Raw genomic sequence first — 20,704 nt, 5'->3', positions numbered from 1 at the left:
TTTGTACTACTTACAAACAATTCCATTATGATTTATATCGTACTTTCAATCTGCATGGAACTTTACAAGTGGCCAATTTCTCAAAGCTGAAAACAATTATGAGCCAGATCAGTTGGGAGGAAGAATCAGAAAAATCATTTAAGAACACCTTTCTAGATGCTCAAAAAAACACAATCCCAAACTCAAGAATGCCATACTGGTTAAAAAAAGTGACCTGGTATAGAGGGGAAGTGAAAGAAGCTATAAAAATAATACATAACAAATGGAAGAAGGGGGAAGTTGATAGTAATGAATATAAATCAAAAGTAAGGAATTGTAGAAAATTAATAAGGGAAACAGAGGAACACAATAAGCCCCACAAAAGGAGAATATTTGTCTAAGTACTCTGGTTTGATAGAAAATCACTGCTAGACCCAAGAGGGAAGAGAAGAGGGCAAATGGCCTGCAAAGACAGAAACTGCCACAAGGGTGTGTGTGCATGGATGGAGCCTATCTTTGGCTATTGCATTAGAAGCTTTATAAACACTAAAATAAGACTGTCCCTACTAGAGCTGGTCAAATTCACTGGCAGGTCCAAAAAAATCAGAATTTTGGTTTGGTTTGGAGGGAACTGAAATAGCTGTATTTCGTGATTCAGAAGCTGGAAAAATGTCATTTAGCCAGCAGTTAGGGCACTCAACTTGAAGGCGGGAGGGGGAAGAGGTGACTTCAAGTCCCTATTCCAGAGCAGAAATGAAAACCTTGCATCTCCCTCTTGCTAGGTTGAGTAGCCTAACCACAAAGCTACAGGGTATACTTGAATAGTCATTCATCCAGAGAGGGAGTGACACTTTAGTTCAATATCTCGGGCACTCACCTTAGAGGGATGGGACACCCAGACTCCAGTCACTCCTGCACTATTTGTGTGTACAAAGTGGAACAGGTTGTTGAGAGACTGAGAAAGATCCCCCAACAGACTAGCCTATAGCTTGGTACGTCAGGTACTCACCACACACAAGAGAAAACTGGGTTCAAGTCCCTGCATTGCTCAAATGTCAGATGAATGCCTTAGCTTAACATTATAAGGGGAAGTGTCAATGCAACCAGTCCTGGTGCCTAAGTCTCCTTGTGAACCCAGCCTGAAAAATCAAAACAAGATGTTTCACAAGCATCAAAACTGTTCATTTAGATATTTCTGATTCTTATTTATTTTCTAACTTGGACTGAAACAATTTGCTGAAGTCGACACAAATTTGCAAAATGTTGTGGTTGACCCAAATCTGCCTTCTTTGTTTAAAAAAAGTTTCAGACAAAAAATTTCACCCAGCTTTAGTCCCTATCCCAGAGAGCTTAGAGTCTTAGATAATGAAAAGATGCAAAAGTGGAAGAAACAGACAAAAGGAGGGTGCAAAGAGCACAGAAGGATGAATGAAAACATCATGCACAGCAAACACCAGTGCCCAAGACCCATTGAGATTGCTGTCCCAACCTCTCCATGCAGAAATAAAAAAGGCCATTAAAAACCTTTCTGAGGTGCTTTCCTCCCACTTCAGTGGTGGAGCTGGAGGCCAAAAGTGAACTGAGCTATTCCTGATTGAAGCTGGAATTTTTCTTTCTATTGTCCTGTCATACAGTCCAGCAGATGGTGTCTGAAAGGGAAAAATTTGCATCATTAGCCCTTCATTCCATCAAGGGCAAGACTTATGACACCACAGTAGTGTGCCATAGCTTCTGCCTTTTGTAATTCCCTTATGTAAGGTGATCACATTCAGAGATTGAGAAATAGATGTTCTATTTATTTTACACTTTTGCCTCCCCCCACCCCCCGATAAACGGCAGAACTCCATGTATTTTGGTTCCTTGGCCACACCATTTGCTGCTGATGCCACTCCTTGCTTCAGGATTGTGATCCAGCACCTAGATGACTTCGAAAAAGTACTTAGGCTCAGGCCTTAAATTCTCATAGAGTATTTCCCACAATTCCCTTTCCCCCATCATTCCCCCATGCTTTAAAAACTCCAGGGGGGTTGAAAATATTTACCAGATCTCTGCTTCAGACAGCTCCGACTGAATTTAATCCCTGCTTAGGCTTTATTATGAGGATAATTTTATACATGTGAATTAAGTGTAAAACTGATGCAGTACTGTGTCACCAGCCAGCCTGAAACAAATGAATGTCCCCCACTTATCTCAAGGGACCGTAAATTTACATTTTCATTTGTTGTTGGACACACTCGTCTAGCTGTGGTAGGAGTTCAAGTCACCTCTGCCTCTGAACACTATTCCTTGGGGAAGCAGGAGTGAGGGGGAAGCAAACAAATTCTCATAGTAGGTATCGCTAGTGCACTCTCATTACTGGATGATATTATGGAGTGTATGATTTTTTGTTTTTAAAAAACACATGCACCTGAAAGCAACCTTTTTAGGAATATTTTTATAAACTTGGAAAATAAAGAATGCACATAATATGTCAAACTAGGGCTTTGTCTACACTACACAGCTTTTAACGACAGGTCCATGTCACTAAAAGTCGGGCAGTGTAAACGCTGTTTATCAGCACTTTTGCCAACAAAATACTTCCACCCCATATGAGCAGGGTTCATGTTGTCAACAGAAGAGCACGCCTGCCAACAACAAGCCATTTACACTGCCACTTGCTACAGCAAAACTTTGTCTTTGGGGCGGGGGGGGGGGGGGAAGGGGATTCTTTAAGCACCTGTGAATGACATTTTTGTCATTCAATTGGCGGTGTAGACAAAGCCTTAGTCACTACAGAATGAGTAATTAAGGAAAAAATGACAGGTTTCAGAGTAACAGCCGTGTTAGTCTGTATTCGCAAAAAGAAAAGGAGTACTTGTGGCACCTTAGAGACTAACCAATTTATTTGAGCATGAGCTTTCCGATGAAGTGAGCTGTAGCTCACGAAAGCTCATGCTCAAATAAATTGGTTAGTCTCTAAGGTGCCACAAGTACTCCTTTTCTTTTTAAGGAAAAAATGTAAACATTTAATATACATGCTACACAAGAAAAAAAAAGTTTTATGGTCTGTTTTTCAGAGGTGCTCAGCAACCCAATCTTGTCAACAGAAGCACCTTTGTAAAGTTAGGCCACTACTGTAAGACTCCATCTAATGTACACATGTATGTATTGCCTGCATCACTACAATGCTGATTGATATAATACAGAATTTCATACTCAAATTAAAATATATTCATTTCTGTAAATGTTACAATTATCATACAATATGTGAAATGTTTGTGCCAGCATTTAAAACAATTTTAGAGAGGAAAGAAAGATGGGTAAAGAACAACTACAACATTGTTTAAAGATATTGCATTTCACATTTGGACTAATAAAAGTATTTTAATTCACATGCAGTTGATATTTCACAGAAATAAAGTCACCACTGATCTGTCCAGAAAGCACCAATTGTATGTGGACTCAGCAAGTAAACTTTTCTTGTAGCTTTCCTGATTTAGGAGATATAGTTAAGACAGTGCTCCTGTAGAACTGAAAATGTAAAGATAAATACAGCCATAAATTAACTGACAAGGAACATAGTGCATTCAAAAAGCCCCAAAGGTATATTTTTCTTACATTTATAGATCCCATTGACAATCATGTCATTCTCAAGTTACTGGAGTTTATTGGAATTTTTTTATTAACAATTATAATAAAAAAACAATAGTCTTTGCTAAGTACAGTCATAAAGACTTGTATTCCTAAATAAAAACTGAAGAGGATGTAAGTACAAGCAGTCCAATAGTAGTAAAACATTTAACAAATATTTTAGCTTATATTGAGATTTTATTTCAATAAAATGTATGTTTAAGTTTCAAAAATATTATTCTCTGTGGTTAAATTTCATCATTTATTATTCATGTTCTGCAAGCACCTAGTGAGGGGCTATACTGTACTAGTTGAAATCCCCACCAATTTCCAGGGAAACAGCATTGGGCCCAGAATCTTTTAATTTATAGGAAATTCAGTACTCACGGTGACTAACAGTGACTAACAGCCTTGGCATAGCGTTGGCAGGTGATCTGAAAGATTTCACAGCTCTGCTAATGTATCTTAGGGACGATATGCATTATGAAATTGTCTGTGTTAAAACACGTTTGGGAACCACCATGTTACAACTCTGCTTTGGTCCTGGTCTTTGTGGACAGGACCAATGTTATAACCAGGATAAAGTACAAAACAATTAACCTGTTTTGGACTTAGTCTTTATCAAGTTGGTCCCCAGCTGTATTAAATCATCACGCTTTAAAATAGTCACCTTCATAACATAGATGGGAGCAGGATTTGGGCCTGTGACCTAACTAATTAACAGCAAAATTCACATACCCTTCAATGAGACAAGGCTTTTGTCCTTAGTCCCTCAATATACTAGTCTTTAGCTTCCTTTGAGCAGAAACTACTGATCATTCCAAATTTCCTGAATTGCTAACAGAGCTGAAACCTTAAAAAGTATATTGTTCTTTTTGCTAGTTCCCTGTCTGAACCTGAGCATCCTCCATTATATCAGAATTGGTCTGCGTACAGATTGTTAAATACTATTCAATGAACATGTATGTCAGCAAACTGCTGTTTTCCTGAACCGTTTAGCCAAATAATATTTGGTTTAACTGTTTGGTCAAATAATATTAACTGAAAAGATTTTACTCTAAGAATAGCAGCAATATCAATCAAAAATATTCGAACTTATTTTTTCTGGTATTCAGCCTGTTCTAGCTAGAAATGGAGTTTATTATGTAACTATTTGCTGCAAATGCAGCCAAATAGAAATAATATTTCAGGAAATGACAAGTACTTGCAAATATTAAAGAAAGCCATGGAGTGATAGATATTTTTAATGAATGAGACAAAACCAACTTGGAACTGGAAGGCTATTTCCCAGAAAGTTTCAGTGTAAGTCAACTTTTGGACTGTGTCCAAATAGCTGATAAAAATTATGTTTAAGTGTAGTCTCAGAAACTTAATACCTTATGATAAGTAGGGCTCTACCAAATTCACAGCTATGAAAAACACATCACAGACCGTGAAATCTGGTCTTTTGTGTGCTTTTACCCTACACTATACAGATTTCACGGGGGAGACCAGCATTTCTCAAATTCGGGGTCCTGACACAAAAGGGAGTTGCAGGGGGAGGTCAGTTGCGGGGGGGTGTCACAAGGTTATTTTAAGGGGGGGCTAGGTAGTATTGCCACCCTTACTTCTGTGCTGCCTTCAGAGGTGGGCGGCTGGAGAGCGGCAGCTGTTGTCCGGGTGTCTAGCTCTGAAGACGGCACCCCACCAGTAGCAGTGCAGAAGTAAGGTCAGCAGTACTGCAACAACCCCCTACAATAACCTTGTTACCCTCCCACAACAGCTTTTTGGGTCAAGATCCTTTCAATTACAACACCGTGAAATGTCAGATTTAAATAGCCGAAATAATGAAATGTATTGTTTTTTAAATCCTACAACCATGAAATTGAACAAAATAGACCATGACTTTGGTAGGGCCCTAATAATAAGGTATATCAAAACACTGGTATAATTATAACTTACATAATAAAACAAAACAAACACTGAAACCATGAAGCTATTTGTTGTGACTTAATCTGGAATGGTCTTTGCTGCTGTGTGTTACATACAGGATTTTGAAATGCATCCAGCATTGCTAATGTTAATTAATGAACTACAGATACAGCACAGCACGACTCTTGGCTTTTCACACATTTCTTATGCCTTCTTTTTAAGCACATGGCAGAGTTGGAAGAGAATCAAATGGTTTTTTAACATCTTTATTTTGGTTATCAGACATAAGAGGAAAAGAACAGGTAAAAGACAAAACCATCCCCACAGCAAAAACAAGCCACCTTGATTAATTAATCTTTCCAAAAACTTTTGACCGACTTTTTTTCATAGTAGCAGGCACACACAGAAGCAGACAGTAAACAGACAGTTTATAAAGTCTAAAAAGTCTTTTACAGTACAACATAATTAAAAAAAATAAGTATTTTAACATTTTTAACCTGAGTATTGAACTATGTTCTTTAGAAAAGTAGTTCATAAACCAGATATTCCTGGAATTTTATTACAGAATTAGAGTTTAAATTTAGGGATGCCTAGGACGTGGTCTACAAGGCTTACTTGTGCCTTGGCACTATCACAAGTTATTTTTTAATTCTGAGTGTTCTTGATATGTACAATTCATATCTGTAGTTTCAGCTATACCTTGCACATAATTTTCTTTACAATTCCTGGATGGCCAGGAATGTGATTTTTTAAGTGGTCTTGCTGATTTTTTATATATTTTCGTGTTGAGAATTGAGCAAGTGTTGTCCTGAGAGCCAAGATTTTGGCAACATAAATATTCAGGATCAGTTGGCTCTTGAGATTCTGAAGCTGTACACTGATGGTTCTTCAGAATAATGTTCTCTCCTGAAAGATTGGTTTCGTTACTCTGCTTTGATGCATCTTCTTTTTCCTCCATTGTACGAGCCAGCATATAACTAACCTTTCTTTGATGAGCCAAAGCCTCTTCTTTATCATTCAACTGTATTCGTATTAAAAAGGAAAAAGGAAATCTAGTTTATAAATGATTCCTTAGAACATCATCATATGTGAGTCAACAATATTTGTTTGCTCAGAGGGAACAAAGCCAACTTTGATCAATATGCCTTTTTGAGATTTTTTTAAGATACTAACCAAATCTATTAGCATCCTAAGGATTTCATGAGGATTATCCAATTCTTCCATTTTCCTACAGTCAGCATCAGAAATAAGCATGCCCGTCAACTTTTGTCCCAGATTTTTCTTGTTCCCTTGCAACATAACAAGTCCTGAGAAAAGGAATGCACTTCATTTGAAATACACAAGGACATGAAAACTAGTATTCTTTAAGCAAAAAAGAGGTTGACTTTGGGAAAAAATATACATTTACAAAGTAAGATATGGAAGGAACTACGGCTTATAAAGTGGTAATCCAAATTATAGTTGACTTTCATTGGACACAATATGGAAAATGGTTTTGCATGCAATGCTGTGCTGGCCCACACCAATGATAAAAATAGTCTTTTTATTGAAAAAATGGTTCAACAAAATGGAAACTTCTGGAACTGCATGAGAAATACACTTTGGCTCTTCTATAAAGACTGTGAAGTCCTTTAAGATCTACTGATGAAAAACACCATACAAGAGACTAGGTATTATTATAACAATCCCAACTTGTTTTGTTTTTTGTTTTCTAAAAGGGACACTATATGCTAGGTTAAAAAAGGTTTTTTGAAATAAATGTAAAAAGCTGTAAGTCTTAAACTGCTAAATAGATATTTTTTAAATTTCAATGAAGATTAAAATAAACGAAGGATAAACTATCCTGAGTTAAGTCTAGAAATATATGCTAATATCCCACTATAAAAAGAGTGTGGAATTTTTAAGTTCTTTTTATGTTTGCTGAAGATGCCTCAGGACATATAATTAGCGAACAAAGACACCAGAATAATCAGTAGTTTAATGAAAACTTCTAAAATATATCCCATGTCAGAATGTTACATTCTGGGGGCTCTTTAGCAAACAAAGAAAAAACCCCAGCAGATTTCACAAACCACAAGAGCAGTGGGTCACATGGGACTGGAAGTGGATTCTGTTCCCAGCTCTGCTGTGGATTAATGAACAAAGCACTTCATATTTTCTGTTCCTCGGTTTTCCTATGTGTACAATAAGGATAATGATATTTACTCCTCTCCTTTACAGATCAATCTGAGATCTGCAGATGGCCAGTGCCAAGTATTATTGATAATAAGAATGTTTTCTAAAAGTAGTTAAAACTTGTTTTTATATTATGCAATATTTCTTAAATTGCCTAGGGAGTGGGGGATATTCAACACACATTTCTGTGCTTAATTCAAAGTTGTAATTCCCTTACCGTGTGAATTTATCATACATCATAATTAAGGCTAAGATTCTGTCACACATATTTTTAGTAAAAGTCACGGACGGGTCACGGGCAATAAAAAAAAAAAATTCACGGAAGCCCGTGACCTATCTGTGACTTTTACTAAAAATATGCATGACAAAATGGGGAGCTGCAGGCTCCCCACATCACCCAAGGGGACCTGGGTTGGAGGTGCAGGGTCCCCTCACTACCTGTGGTGGTTCCAAGCTTGGGGCACCTTGGCCACCCATGGAGGCTCAGAGCTCCATGCTTCCTGCAGAGGCTCAGTGCTTGGTGCCACCTGCAGTGGCTCCGAGCCCTGGGGTGTCCACGGAGGCTCCGAGCCCCATGCTACCACTGGCGGCTCTGTGCTCCCGGGCACATGCAGCGGCTCCATGCTCCAGGGAGCCCACAGCAGCTCGGACTTCCCGGGAGCCCCGCTGCCCGCAGCAGCCAGGAGTTTGGGGTCTCCCCGTTGCCTCAGAGCTCTGGGAACCCTTGCCTCCGCCCCAGCTGGGAGTTGCCTGCAGGGCAACCCTGCCTCCCTCTGCGGCTGGGAGCTTGGCCCCCTGAAGTTCCCAGCTGCTAGGGGTTGCAGGGGACCCTACAGCTCTCAGGAGCTGGGGGCTCAAGTCACCAAGGTCTCTGGAAGTCACGGAATCTGTGACTTCCGAGACCTCTGTGACAAAATCATAGCCCTAATCATAATACTTCTATAAAATAAATTAGTACTATCAACAAATTTTTCTCTTTTATAAAAAAAATATAGCAACTAAAACTGTAGGTTAAATCTTGCCCAGAATTAAGATTTGTAACAATAAACTGGTATAAATCCTAAAAACAATATAAATCTTTTCACAAAAGGTCATTACAATTCTAAATAAAAGTTGTTGTTGGTTTTTTGTTTTTTTTTAAAAGAAAAGAGTACTCACCTTGTGCAGTAACTGCGGTTCTTCAAGATGCGTGTCCTTATGGGTGCTCCTCTTCAGTTACTTCAGGTGCCTCTCAAGCCATTGGTCAGAGATTTTCCATTAGCAGTGTCCATTCGACTCACACATGCCCTCTGTACAACCACAGGCCACACACCAACAATATATAGGGCTGCACAGGCAAATTGCCCTCAGTTCCTTCTCTATCTGACCGTGCAACAAAGAGCAGTCTGAAGCAGGGGGGAGGAGGGTGGATAGTGGAGCATCCTTAGAGACACATGTCTCAAAAAAACAGAGTTACCCCACAAGGTGAGTAACTTCTTCTTCAAGTAGTGTCCCTATGGATGCTCCACTTCGGGCAGCTCCCAAGAAGTATCCCCACAGGGGATGGGGAGCTTCGGAATCAAGTCCAAGACTGAAGACAGTAGAGCAGAACCAAGTGTTACATCAGATCTGATGGCAAGAACCAAGGCACAATGTTTAGAAAAACTATGCACTAAGGCAGAGCTGCTAGATGGGCCCATCTCAAACACTGAAAGGTTTTTGACTAAAGCTGTGGAAGTTGCCTGCAATCTGGCAGAATCTGTATTATCCTTTGGAGGGGTATAGCACCAGCTGCATCGTAGCAAGCAATAATACACTCAGAGATCCACCTTGAAAGTCTCTGTGAAGAATTCATGGATTCCTTGAATCTTTTTGCAATGGAGACAAACAGTCTAGATGCTTTCCAAAATTGCTTGTTCTGATCCAGATAAAAGGTCAATGCTCATCTCAGATTCCATGTATGAAGGAAGGTCTCATGCTGAGTGGTTTAGGAAAAAATACCAGTCGATGAATAGAATGGGTAAGATGGAAATCCGTCAGCACCTTAGGTAAGAATTTTGGATGTGGTCATAAGTAGACCTCGTCCTTGAAAAATATCATAAATGGGGGGGTTTCCCACCAAGGCCCCATTCTCCCCAACCCTGTGGGCTGACATGATAGTGACTAGAAAGACCATCTTCATAGATAAATGAAACAAGGTGCTAGTCACCACAGGTTCAAACAGAGGTCTCATAAATTATCTAAGTACTAGTTTGAGATCCCAAGTTGGAGTAGGATCCTTAACCTGGGGGTGGGGTCAAGGTTCCCCAAACTCTTAATAAATCTAGAGGACACAGAGTGAGCAGGTATAGAAAATCCCTCTAGTGGGGACTGAAATGCTAATATTTCAGCCAAATAAATCTTAATGGAGATAACTGATAACCCTGATCTCTTCAAGTCTAGCAGGTAATTCAGGATGGCTGAGAGTGAAGAAGATTCAGACACAAGGCCGTGACAGCGATACCACTGGTTGAACCTTTTCCATTTCTGAAGGTAAGTTGACTCCCATCTACTGTTTAGTAATGCCGGTTGTACTCCTGTCAAGCAGGTGGATTCTAAGCCTGTGGACATCTATGAGCCATGCTTGGAGTTGAAGGATCTCTAGGTTGGGGCAAAACACACAATTTGTATCCTGAGAAAAGAGATGACAGATGGTCAAAAGCTTAAACGTCAGTTGGACACACCGATTAAGAAGATAAGGATACCAACTTGGCCTCAGCCAGGTTGGTACTATAAGGAAAACCCTGGTCTTGTCCTGTCTGATCTTGTTCATCACTCTTAAAATTAGTCGTGTTGGAGGGAATGTATAGAATAAGCCCTTTGTCTATAGGAAGGAAGGAGAAAGGCATCTCCCAAAGACTTTGGCCTCCTCTTGAGCAGTATAAGGGGCACTTCCTGTTGCTGGATGTGACAAATATGCCCACCTTTGTAAGTCCCCACCTGTGGAATATCACACGAAGAATTTGAGAGTCCAACTCCCATTCATAGTCCTGGAGAAGCCCCTTCTGGGCGTATCATCTGTGACATTCTGGACTCCAGAGAATTAAATGGCTGAGATCTGAATCTGATGGGCTATTCACCAGTTCCATAACTATAGCTTTGGCACATAATCAGGGGGATTTTGCTCCTCCCAGTTTGTTGAACATGCAAGCCACACCATCCCTCATGATCTTGACTGATTTGCCCCGATAAGAGGTAGGAACTGAAGGCAGGCATTCCTGACTCCTCTGAGTTCCAACAGGTTGACAGGGAGACTGGTTTCCTGAGATGACTATCTGCCCTGAGTTGTTAGGGTATTGAGGTATGCGCCTTACCCTAACAGTAATGCGTCTGTTGTCACAGATATTGTTGGACCTGGGTGGATGAAAGGGATGCCCACGCAGACACTGAACTGATTTTTCCACCAGTCTAGGGCACTCTTCACCCAGAAGTGAACTGTGGACTGTTTGTCCGAACAGTCTCTGGTTGAGGAACAGATCCTTTGGAACCAACCCTGAAAACAGTGGAGGCATAGTCTTGCACGCTTGGTCATGAAAGTGTAAGCTGCCATATGACCCAGGAGCTGCAAACAGTTCCTTACTGTAGTGCAAGGGCTTCCTTTAATTGTCTCCACCAGTTTTGCCAAAATTATGAATCTGTCTGTGGGAAGGATGGCCCTGGCTGCCAATGAATCTAAATATACCCCTATAAATTGTATTCTCTGTAAAGGGGCTAAATTGTTTTTTTTTTTCGCATTTAGCTTCCAATTCCTGCAAGAGAAAGAGAGAGAGGGGGCTATCTGGATGGAAGTTAGTACTAGTTCATAAGATCAGTCCTTGAGTAGCCAGTCATTGAGATATGGGGAGACTAAAATTTCTTCTTGCTGAAGACAAATGGCTACTATCGCAAGAACTTTTGAGAACACCCTTGGGGCTAAAGCGAGGCCAAAGGGAATACTCAATATTGAAAATAATCGAGGTCCAGGGTGAAATATAGGTATTTTCTGTGTGCAGGATCTACTGCCATATGGAAATAGGTGTCCTGTAGGTCGAGGGATAAAAAACAAACAATCTCCTGCCTCTAGAGAAGGGATTGTAACTGCCAGAGTCACCATTCTGAACTTTTAAGACTTTACAATTTGTTCAGTCACCCCTGATCCCACTGTGAGGAGATGGGACTTGTTCTATCACTTCTAAACGAAGGAGAGAGTGTATCTCTTGACTCAGTATAGTCTCCTGAGAGGCGTCCCTGAAGAGGGATAGGGAAGAAAGTGGGACGGACGTAAAGTGGATGATGTAGCTGATGTTATAATGTCCATGGCCAACTTGTCTGTTGTAATAAGATGCCAGGCCTGTTGGAAATGGGAAAGACAGTCTCAAAAAGTGGGATGGTGGGTGAAAGTTTGCAGCTTGCAAACTAGAAGAGAAGAAGGAGTTGAACCTCATCCATCAAAACTGTTGTTTTGACAAGGACTGGGTGTTCACTGAAGGCAGGTGAGAAGGTCTTTTCCTCAGGAATTTTCATCTCTTTCTAAGTATCAGAGGGTAGCCGTGTTAGTCTGTATCCACAAAAACAACGAGGAGTCTGGTAGCATCTTAAAGACTAACAGATTTATTATTTATTTATTTATTTATACCACAAGTACTCCTTTTCTTTTTGCGAATACAGACTAACACAGCTGTTACTCTGAAACCAGATTTATTTGGGCATAAGCTTTCATGGGTAAAAAAACCCACTTCTTCAGATGCATCTCTTTCTAGCAGATTTGGTGGTTCAGTGAAATCCAGAGAACTGGGCCAGGTACAATCTCTATGCGATTTGAGAACTGCTATATCTCCTCTTGTTTGTAGAGGTACACATACCTAGAGACCTCATGGTGGTCCTGGAGTCTTCAGCATGTACAGGGACTCATTCACAGTCCCTATGACAATCACAGAGAAGAGTCCTCAGTAGTATTCTGAACTCTTTCAGGAATACCGACAGCTGAGAGCCACAACGCCCCATACACGACAATCGTGGTGGAGATGGATCTAGCCACAATGTCCCTGGCATCTAAGGACACTTGAACAGAGGCTCTTGATAATAACTGATCCTCCAAATTGATGGCCTAGAAATTCTCTCTATGCTCCTGTGGAAGATATTTAATAACGGTTGTAAAACTAGTTGTAATTCATAAAGTCATACGTGGCCATGATTGCCTGCTAGTTTGTGATCCAAAACTGGAGGGTCATAGATGAGTACGCCTTTCAGCCAAAAACGTCAAACCTCTTCTGATCCTTATCATAAGGGGTAGACCTGGCATAATGCTGTTTACCACCTTGTTTATGGCATCCACCACCAGGGAATTAGGTGGGAAGGAGGAAAAACAAAAATTCTGAATGCCTATAGGAAACATAATATTTCTTATCTGACCATTTACTACTTGGTGGGATGGTGGCAGGATTTTGTCACGCAGTCTTTGCTGGATCCAGAGGTACAATCATTAATGGGTAGCACAACTGGGGTGGGTGGTTGTCAACTGCAGAATGTCCAGGAGATTGTGTTGTGGGTCTTTAACCTCCTCAAGAGGTATCTGGAGGGTGTCAGCCATCTTCTTCACCAGGTCTTGGAACTGGCGAAAATTGTCTGACATCGGTGGTAGCGGACGCATAACTGCATTGTCCAGGGATGAAGACGAAATAGGAGTTTAAGGGGTGGAATCTTTGCTCACCCCACTTGCCTGTTCCTCAAAGGTCTCCTCATGCCAGGGGTTTGGTGGAAGAGACGGTGAAACCCTCGTCTCCTGGTGCAATGGAGCCATAAGTCTGGCAAATTGCTCCCAATATGCTGCCCGAAGATCTCAGTATAGCCACTAGGGAGGCCTCTACAGGAGAAGGGGTGGTACCCAGGACTGATCCCACCATCCCTGATATGGATAAGAATCCTTGTCAAAGTATGGGTTCCTGTAATGATGCGAAGGGAACTCTGCACTGACAAGGAGATCACTTGAACATCTCCTTCATCCTCCTCAATGTCCTTTAATGGGGAGGAGGGACCCAGTAGAAAAGGGTGGGAAATCCTGAAAGGTAGCAATGGTAATCTGGTAATGGGGACTGGGGTCTCAGTACTGAAAGTCAGTCGGCATCCATTAGCAGTGAGGCTCCAGCTCGTCTAACACTGACAAGTCCCTGGAGTAGCAGAATTCCTGGGGTAGCAAGTGGGTTGGTACTGATGCAGCAGTTGAGGTGGAGGGTATTGTTAATCTGGAGCATATAGATGCTGAGGCCAAAGGAGTCTGGTGCTTTGATTTTGCTGGTACTGATGGACCAGAATGCAAAGACACCACTGCTGAGTCTGATGTAGATGGTGCTGTTCTACAGGAGTATATGTCCTGGGCCACTCTGTCCTCCCCAGACGGTACCAAGGAGCTGTGCTTCTCCAAAGTGCTCCAGGATCTCCCAGCCCCACTGGTACCAGAGGAAGAGTCCTTCACCTCCATGGTACTGAGTCAAGAAGGCAAGGCCTCTGACACTGCAGACTTAGAAGGAGATTGGGGCCTTTTGGGAGCTGGCTCTTGTAGTGGAAGACCAAGGTCCTCTTCTTCGCTACCTTCCTTGAGTCCTCCATGGTCTTCCCCCACCCCTCTTAGGAAAACCTTAGCTGAGGTCAGGCACTGGAGACAGATTATAGGAGGCAGTCCCTGGACCTGACTTAGAAGTGGGTTGAAAGGAATGCTCCATCATCCAAAGCTTCGATTTGGTTTCCCGATTCTTCCATGCTCTAGATTTTAGAGTCAGGCAGAAGCTACTTTTGGGAGACTTGGGACTCTCCCAAGCAACAGCAGCACTTAGATTGGCCATCACTGACCAGACAGCTTCCCGACAAGAGAAGCAACATTTGAAACCTGGGAAGCCAGGCATGCCCAGCCAGGCCAAATAAGCTCCCCAGGGGGAAAAAAAGGGGTGGGGGAGGGAGGAAAAAATCCAAACCTCTCACTACTATCTATAACTAATTCTAACTAGACACACTAAACTAACAATAGAACAACAGCAAAACATGTTGATGCATGCACAAGGTGGACACACTAGAGCTCCATCTCAGTCCGAGGTTGTAAAGAAGGAACTGAGGGCAGTTTGCCTGCTATATAACCTCGGTGTGTGTGGCATGAGGTTGTATAGAGGGCATGCATGAACTGAATGGACACTGCCTATGGAAAATCTCTAATCAAGGTTCTCAAGAGGCACATGCACATCTGAACTAACTAAAGTAGAGCATCCATAGCGACACTACTCAAAGAAGAACAAACATTTCCTCTGCAATATTTACAACTGAAATGTGATGCACTGTGCTACTACAGGATAACCTAAAAGTGAGATTGACTAAAGAGACCAGTCTACTTTCACAGTCCAAGTTGCATGCAAAAGATAAACAAATATCATAAATGGTGTAAAGTATGTTTGATTTTGAAGATCTCTGTAGCTATAATATCCAATATGTTATTAGTGCTATAGTTAAGGATTTTTTTCAGCGGTTTTATTCAGACCATATCCTCTGAGTGCAGGATAAAAAAATTAGATTAAAAAACCTAGACTGATAGATCCAATATACTGTTAAAGTTATTGTTAGTGATTACAAGAAAGTTCTTTTTACATACAGAAGTCCTAAAATAGAAGTTGTGAAACTCCAGCAGAAAATCCCTAACTAGTTGACACAGTATTGTGATGTATTTGCAGTTTTCACATCACTTTTCTCCTTTTTTCTTGATTCTCAGGATTCTTAGGTCAGCAATTGGATCACAGCTGTGAATGAAACTCTTGTTGTAACTCTTTAATAAACCTATCCTCTTTCCTATTGATACTTATTAATTTTACTTAAATTCCAACAACAACAAAATTATGAAACATCACAGTTACCATCCTCTTTCAGGCGTTTCCAGTTTATAAGTTTTGTTTCTTTTTTACAGATCTTATTCACTTGTGTGAGCCTCAAAGCCTGGTCCTTCCTCTGCATTAACTGCTGCTCAAATGCAATTCTGAAGGCATCTGCCATTATATACGCTTCTTCTTTACTCTTCTTCAGAGCTTCACACTATTTTTAATTAAGAGAAAAATAGAATGTATCACACAAACTAGGAAACCAAAGCAGTTAAAAAAATGTAGACTGTGTCTATTAACAGATAGTAGGACTTCTTATACTATCAGGGAAAGAGCACCGCCAACACAGACACACTCATACCAGGCCTTTATGGTTGAATGGAGATAGAGGAGGAGCTAGCTCAGTACTTTTAGGGAAGTGATGACATCAGTCCTTTCTTCAAAACAATCTTTTTTTTCTTTTTAGAAACAAACTAAACACTATTTTGTTAAAAGAATAATTTTGAAGTGGGGATTGAAATCCTTACCCCTGAATGTGTGTGTGTATATATCTACATACACACACATCCTCTTCACTAATTGCCTCTCCTGCAGTACTGTTTGCCCTTCCAGAACAGCTTGAAGAGGAGCGGGAATCTTGCATGCCAGTTACACTCAGCACTGCTGTCACAGCTAGGCTGTGAACATGTGCAATACAGTTCTATGTTATGAGAAGTTGAGGCACTAGTGTCAAGGAGAACAACCCATGTACAACAGTGCCACGATAGCATCATTTCCAAATCTGTGCTGCTCTTTGGAAAGCGTACTGTTGCCCTACAGCTGCAGGACATTGAGGAAGGATACCATATTTATAAAAGTAATAAAACAAAACAAAACAAAAATGCACCACACAAATTACGGCTTTAACTAAATCTATTCTTTAAGCAAGATAGATAGGAAACACTTTTTCAGACATGATATAAATGACTAGAAGAAAGTCACAGTTGTACGTCTTTAAAAAAGAAAACGATTGTAGGACTTGCTTTTTTTTAAACAGACAAGCTATTTTCCCCCAAACGTTCTTGTTCAGGGTACATTCCTGACGGACATTTTTAGTTCACTTTACTTTTTCTTTGCCATTTTCCTGTTCAATCCAAATGAATCTTCAAATTGATGACAACTTCTGTGGAGGACTGTTACATATGCACAATGGACCTTTCAAAATAATACTTAATCTTACAGTCTCAAGATTTCCAATGGGCTTCCAACAAACTAAAACTAGAACTCACAAATATCATTTTCCATCTTTGAGGGATGGAACTTAGGTTATTCAATTTTAATTGTGTTTCTGTGCCGCTGTATTTATTATTTGTATTGCAGTAGTCCTAAAAAGTCTAAATCAGGATCATAATTCTATTGTGCTAGGAGCTGTACAAACACATGACCCTATTGTGCTAGGAGCTGTACAAACACATGACTATTGTGCTAGGAGCTGTACAAACACAAAAAGTCTAAATCAGGATCATAACTCTATTGTGCTAGGAGCTGTACAAACACATGATCCTATTGTGCTAGGAGCTGTACAAACACAAGCTGTACAAACACAATCATCCTTAACCCAAGGGGCTTAAATATACTTTGAGAAGATGCAACAAGTAAATGTGACAAACAACAGGAGGAAAAAAGAAGGACTGATATAGGGAACAATAAGTTCACATGGTTTCTATAGGCTAGCTCTGTGTAAAACTTCTGAAAAATTTCAATGTACCACACGTGGGTTCTCTCTCTCTCACACATACACATATATATTAATAAAAGTGTGGCCACAACTGGATATCTGCAAAAGGCAGCACTCTTAAATTAGGAGTGTGTGTGTGTGTTTATACACCTACACACTTATACCAGCTAACTCTAAGCAACAAATCAGTTTAGACTTTAAATTTGTAACATCCATTCAAACAAATGCATCATACCTCTTAATAATTAAGACTAGTATATGATTACCATGCTCAGGATCACCTATATTTAGCTTTAAAACAAGACCCTCATGCAGCAAATCTTTTTTAAACAGTCAAATTCCAAGAACATCCTTGTAAAGGAGCAGCCCTGGAAGGTCAGGACTGCTCCCCTGTCAATTAAATATAATTCCACAATATATATGCTATTGGGCCATAAAGTATCCATTCACTGTATGTTGTGAGGTACTCAAAAGGATTACGTGGGATTCAGCAACTGAACATAAGATTAATAAAATCAAAGCAAATCTAGACTCATTTTACAAATCCTTTTCTCAATCCTGCAAGCTTTTTATAGCATATAAAACATTAACTTATGTTAACAGATTACATTAGGGCTCCAATACAACAAGGAGCAGTTGTTGCTATTTTCAAGTCCTCTTTGAATCCTAGGAATGATGATAATGTGCTATACAGGGATGGTGCTTTTACACCTGAAAAGTGAAAAAAGTTATGAAGCTGTGTACGCGTTTCCTGTTCTTGGCCTTTTTTTCCCTTTACTGATCAGTAAGAGTTTAAAACTATCAATTTGCTTAAAAACACCCACAACTTTTGAAGTACTCATAATTACAATTTGGAGAAAAATTGGGCTCTGGTTTAAAGGCTGCCGCATCTTGCACATAATCAACTGTGGCAAAGATTGTAAGAAAAATAAGGGAGCAGTCCATCTCGGTTAAACAACAGGAGGAGAGATTTATAATGCTAGCAACTTGGATTTAAGAAAAAATTATGCCTGGACTATAGAAGATTGTATGAGTTGCAGAAGTGATATTCCTGATCTCTAGGGCACAGTTTTCCTCTATGGAAAATTGCCACACTTAATACCTGAAGTTAGTGCTGAAAAACTGATTTGGAGGCAAAAAGATTTCTCTGCCTCTCATGGAGTTCCTCCCTCTCTCTGGGAACTGCTAAATCCTCCCTACCAGTTGTGACTTAAACCTAGTAAAAATGGCTAGTAGAGAAGTTTCCTGGTATAGATATACTGGCAAACCTTCCTAGTATAGATGCAGCTTATACCAGCGAGAGTGCTTTTGCTGGTATAGGTTATACTGGTTTATCTAACAAAATATGCTACACTGGCAAAAGTGCTTTTTTGCCAATATCACCATCTACAATAGGGCTTTTGCCAGTATAGAAATGATGTAAAACAAAAAATTACTACACAAGCAAAAGTTTCTAGTGTGTTATTACTACTACTAATTTGTATTACCATAGCATTTGCTAAAGCCTGCAGAGACTTTTGAAAAGCACTATTTTGTTTTTGAAATGTACTAGATTCAAATAGCAGGTATACTCTAAACTTTTTCATGAAAAAGACATCTATGCTGCTCCACATCCAACTTAGGCTACATTACCTCTTGTCTGAGCTGAAGGAGTTGCTTTCGAGTTGCAGCTGACATTTTAGCACAGGAACAGGGCTCTCCTCCAGGAGCATTACAGGTGCAGGCTCCAAGAATCGCCAGCTTCAAATCCAAGAGCATTACACACCAGTTACTCAAATACCTCTATGTGCACACACAAAGTAATTTAAAAAATCTAGATCTTTACCAATAAAAATATCTTGAAATCCTAGTGGAATAGGGGTTAGGGAAACCCACATTATCTACACACACATGCCATTTATTTTTAATTAAAATAAACAAGTAATAAAAACTATTCAAACTTTACAACATTCATCATCAACCGCCCCTCCCCTCCTTCACAATATTTTCTCTATTACTAATCATGCCAGTTTGGTATTTGCAATATCTTGGGCAGAGGAGGAGAAGGGAAGTAAACCCTTTTGGAGAGCATCCCCATAAGAGTTTAATGTGCTTTAACGTCACATATTTAGTTAATTCTTGACTGTCCCCATGTAGACAAGCCGAGAACAGAAAAAATTTCAAAGTCAGGGACAGATACTAGTGCTATATTATACGCTCTGATTTTATCTGGGACATGTGCATGGATAAACTTTTTTTTTTTTTCCCCTTTTTAGAGTTTACCTGTTTGGGTACATAAAACCTGGAAAGATGTATTCTGCAAAATTAAGACTATGATTATGTTATGGAGGTCATGGAATCTGTGATTTCCAGAGACCTCCGTGACATTGGGGAACTGCAGCAACCCAGCCTCTGCCGGCAGCAGGGGACCTTCTCGCAGCAGCCCTGCCGTGATGGGCAGTGGGGGACCCCTACAACTGATCAGCCACTGCCCCTGGCAGGGCTGCCCAAGCTGCCTAGCCACCAGTGCTGCTGGTGGGGGACCCGGAGCTCTCTAGCTACAGCAGGCAGTGGGGGGACCCCGCAGCTCTCCAGCCGCCGCAGGCAGCGGTGGATCCCCACCAGCTCCCAGCCCCACAGGCGGCAGGGGATTCCCTCACCAGCTCCCAGTCCTGCGGGCAGCGGGTGCCCCCAGAGCACCCCAGCCACCACCAGTGGTGGAGGGTCCCTGGCAGCTGCTCAGCCACCGCTACTGGTGGGGCCCCCCCTCAGCTCCGAGCCCAGCAGGGAGGGGGAGATTCCCCCCCCCCACAGCTCCCTGCCACTGGGCATGAGTGGGGGGCCGCAGCTCCCAGCTGCTGCATGCAGCGGGGCAGGGTGCTGGACCCTCCTCCCTCCCCATTTTGTCAGTCATGCTTTTAGTAAAAGTCAGGGATGGGTTACGATTTCCGTGAATTTTTGTTTATTGCCCATGATCTGTTGTGATGGGGTGGACTAGGCCTATAGGCCCTCTGCTGGAGACCTCAGGGTCCTGCCACACTCATCCCAGGTAAGGAGCAGTGGTGAGATCCTTCAAGCAGGCTAGAGTGGCTGCAGGGGAAGCAGCCAATCAGGGCCCAGGAGAGCCCTATGAAAAGGAGCTACAGGGGAAGTTCCTTGCTAGAGCTGGATGAGCATGGATGGTGTGGCTGGCTGAGGGAACTGCAGCACAATGGACAGCCCAATCCTAGTAGGGACCAGGGGAGCAAGGAAGAACTCCTGGCTGGCTACTGCGTCTGAGCTTAGAAGAGCCCTGAGCTGGAGTCTGGAGCAGTGGGGGGGCCTGGGTCCCCGCTTCCCCATAGGCCACTGGGGAAGGGCCTACAATTGGACATCAGTAAACCCGCAGAAAGGGACTGAACTGTCAGAAGGCCCTGCTGAAGACTGGGGCCAAAACAGACTAAAAGAGCAAAACCATTGCCTCCAGGGAAGAAATGTCAAGCTA

General features: G+C 41.3%; 1 protein-coding gene across 4 annotated transcripts in view; it reads right to left on the bottom strand.

The window, feature by feature from the left end:
• Positions 1-2,940: 2,940 nt before the first annotated feature.
• The window catches only part of CCDC125 (coiled-coil domain containing 125), a 46,086-nt gene continuing 28,322 nt past the window's right edge, over positions 2,941-20,704 (bottom strand). For all 4 annotated transcript variants that reach the window (XM_073344351.2, XM_073344352.2, XM_073344353.2 and 1 more), the window contains exons 9-12: positions 18,874-18,981; positions 15,564-15,738; positions 6,673-6,806; positions 2,941-6,520 (exon numbers count right to left, since the gene is read on the bottom strand). In XM_073344351.2, the coding sequence (XP_073200452.1) occupies positions 6,131-6,520; positions 6,673-6,806; positions 15,564-15,738; positions 18,874-18,981 (807 nt within the window). In that variant the 3' untranslated portion in view covers positions 2,941-6,130. The remainder of the gene's footprint in view (positions 6,521-6,672; positions 6,807-15,563; positions 15,739-18,873; positions 18,982-20,704) is intronic.

This window comes from Lepidochelys kempii, chromosome 5 (assembly GCF_965140285.1).
Source record: "Lepidochelys kempii isolate rLepKem1 chromosome 5, rLepKem1.hap1, whole genome shotgun sequence".
NCBI classification, from domain to species: Eukaryota; Metazoa; Chordata; order Testudines; family Cheloniidae; genus Lepidochelys; species Lepidochelys kempii.
This window is presented reverse-complemented; position numbering and strand designations above follow the sequence as displayed.